This window comes from Chiloscyllium plagiosum, unplaced genomic scaffold (assembly GCF_004010195.1).
Source record: "Chiloscyllium plagiosum isolate BGI_BamShark_2017 unplaced genomic scaffold, ASM401019v2 scaf_2686, whole genome shotgun sequence".
NCBI lineage: Eukaryota > Metazoa > Chordata > Chondrichthyes > Orectolobiformes > Hemiscylliidae > Chiloscyllium > Chiloscyllium plagiosum.
Genome location: NW_025213078.1, coordinates 15028 through 17875, shown reverse-complemented (window position 1 = coordinate 17875; position 2848 = coordinate 15028). Strand labels below are relative to the sequence as shown.

The window sequence follows — 2848 nt, the reverse complement described above, 5'->3', positions numbered from 1 at the left end:
GGAAGGGGCTACAAGGTGAGGTTCAGGTCGGGGAGCTGCCCCAGTCGAAGGCCTCTGGGTGGGGGATGTGTGCAGTGGGGTTTGTACCTGTGAGCTTTGGACAGCCGACACAAGTTGCAGGGGAGCCTCTGGTCGGCCGCACAGAACAGGGTCAGAGCTTTCTGATGTTTCTCACACCTCCTGGGAGCTGGGTCCCCCTGGGAGCCGGAGGTCACCCTCATCCCCTGTAGCTTCTCCACCAGGTTTGCAGCCAGGAAGTTCTTGGTGAAATATTTGTTCGGACACACCTGCCAATGAAAGAGGGACACGTCAACAGAAACGAAGAGGAGGCCGCCCAGGGGCTCAAAGCAGGTATCGGGAGGCAGTGTCGTCGAACAGAGAGAGAGAGAGAGACCTGGCGCGGGAGGAGGAGAGCGCTCTCATGGCGCGGAAACAGGAATTGTTGGAAAAGCTCAGCAGAGCTGGCGGAGAAATGGAGCCAGGGGCAAACCGCACTCGTCAGGCCGCGTCTGGAGTCTCGCCTGGTCAGAGTTGGTCGCCAGCTACCGGAAGGAAGGCTCGAGGACCTTGGCTGCGAGGAAAGGAGAAAAAAAAGTAAGCCTGGGATTGTTATCACTGGAAAAACAGCGAATGAGAGGAGATCCTGACAGAGAGTGTCGAAAATCATAAGAAAATCACAGTCAGAGGCTTCCCTCGGTGGGGGGGGGGGGGGGGGGGCAAGGGTCGAAGGTTCAGTTCCAAGTAGGGGGTGCACAACTTCAAGGTGAGAGGGGGGGCACGTTTAAGGGACGTATTTCACGCAGAGGGAGGTAGGAGCCTGGAACACGCTGCCAGAAGAGGCGACATCACGTTGGCGACATTTAAAAGGCATCGTGAGTAGGGAGGGAATAGAGGGATACGGGGTGTGTAAGGGAGTTCTGCAGGTTAGGTAGGGCGTAACGATAGGCACAGAGGGGCCGAAGGGACTGCTCCGGCGCTGCCCTTCCCCAGATGCTGCCATTCCTGAAGAGCTTTTCCAGCATTTTCTGGTTTTGTTCCTGATTTCCAGCGTCCGCAGTTCTTTCGGTTTTTATGCAGTGATTAGATTCCCTACAGTGTGGAAACAGGCCATTCGGTCCAACAGGTCCAGACAGGCCCGCCGAAGAGTAACCCATCCAGACCCGTTCCCCGACATTTATCCCTGACTAATGCACCTAACACGATGGGACAATTTAGCATGGCCAATCCACCCTAACCTGCACTTCCCTGGGCACTACGGGACAGTTTAGACGGCCAACCCACCCTAACCTGCACTTCCCTGGGCACTACGGGACAGTTTAGCATGGCCAATCCACCCTAACCTGCACATTCCTGGGCACTACGGGACAGTTTAGCATGGCCAATCCACCCTAACCTGAGCATCCCTGGGCACTACGGGACAGTTTAGCATGGCCAATCCACCCTGACTTGCACAAGATTGGACTGTGGGAGGAGAAGGAGACGTTTGGCACGCTTACCTTCACCAGTCAGAGCATTGAGTACTGGAGTTGGGATGTCATCTTACAGCGGTATAGGACGTTGGTGAGGCCACATTTGCAGTACTATGTACAATTCTGGTCGCCCTGCTATAGGAAGGTTGTTATTAAACCTTTCAGGGTGCAGAGAGGATTGACCAGGATGTTACCGAGACTGGAAGGTTCGAGTTGTCGGGAGAGGCTGGGACTCTTTCTCTCCTCCCTGGAATGTCAGAGGCTGAGGGGTGACCTTGTTGAGGTTTATAAAATCATGATAAGGTGAGGAGATGGGGAATCCAAAAGGGGAGGGTCTACGTTTAAAGGGTGAGAGGGGAAAGGGCCTTTTCCACACAGTGCTGGCTCACGTGTGGAATAATCTTCCGAGAGCAAGTGTTAAGGTGCAGGCACAGTTACATTTAAAAGATTTTCGGACAGCGACACGAGTTGGACTGGACAGGACTGGATTTATTGTCACATGTACCGAGGCACAGTGTCTTGCGAGAAATACAGGCAGATCGCAGAGTTATGTAGCATAAATAAGTAACTAATTGGTAAACAGGGGATCGGAGGGATATGGGCCACACGCAGACAAATGGGAGTAATTTTGGGAAACCTGGTCAGCATTTTCCGTGCTGTATGACTCCACGTCTATGATAAGCAGAAAGGTTGATCTTAGTCATTTTTTCTTGTCAGGATCTGGGTGTAATATCCACCCCTGAGCCCAGACGGCAGTCATGTCATGAGTCAAACAATTCATTGACAGTCATAATAAATTAAACTGCATTTATTTCAACGCAAGGGGCCTAACAGGGAAGGCAGATGAACTCAGGGCCCGGTTAGGAACGTGGGACTGGGATATCATAGCAATTACAGAAACATGGCTCAGGGAGGAGCAGGACTGGCAGCTTAATGTTCCAGGATACAAATGCTACAGGAAGGATAGGCAGATGAACTCAGGGCCCGGTTAGGAACGTGGGACTGGGATATCATAGCAATTACAGAAACATGGCTCAGGGAGGAGCAGGACTGGCAGCTTAATGTTCCAGGATACAAATGCTACAGGAAGGATAGAAAGGGACGCAAGAGAGGAGGGGGAGTGGCATTTTTGATTCGGGATAGCATTACAGCTGTACTGAGGGAGGATATTGCTGGAAATACATCCAGGGAAGTTATTTGGGTGGAACTGAGAAATAAAAAAGGGATGATCACCTTATTGGGATTGTATTATAGACCCCCTAATAGTCAGAGGGAAATTGAGAAACAAACTTGTAAGGAGATCTCAGTTATCTGTAAGAATAATAGGGTAATTATGGTAGGGGATTTTAACTTTCCAAACATCGACTGGGACTGCCATA

The 2848-nt window shown here is 51.4% G+C and overlaps 1 protein-coding gene across 1 annotated transcript in view; it reads right to left on the bottom strand.

Annotated features, from left to right (window-relative positions):
* LOC122547536 (E3 ubiquitin-protein ligase TRIM41-like) overlaps positions 1-2848 on the bottom strand; it is a gene marked incomplete at its 3' end in the record, with an annotated part of 23685 nt that overhangs the window by 12158 nt on the left and 8679 nt on the right. Inside the window, exon 2 of the mRNA XM_043686154.1 lies at positions 88-287. Within this exon, the coding sequence (XP_043542089.1) occupies positions 88-287 (200 nt within the window). The remainder of the gene's footprint in view (positions 1-87; positions 288-2848) is intronic.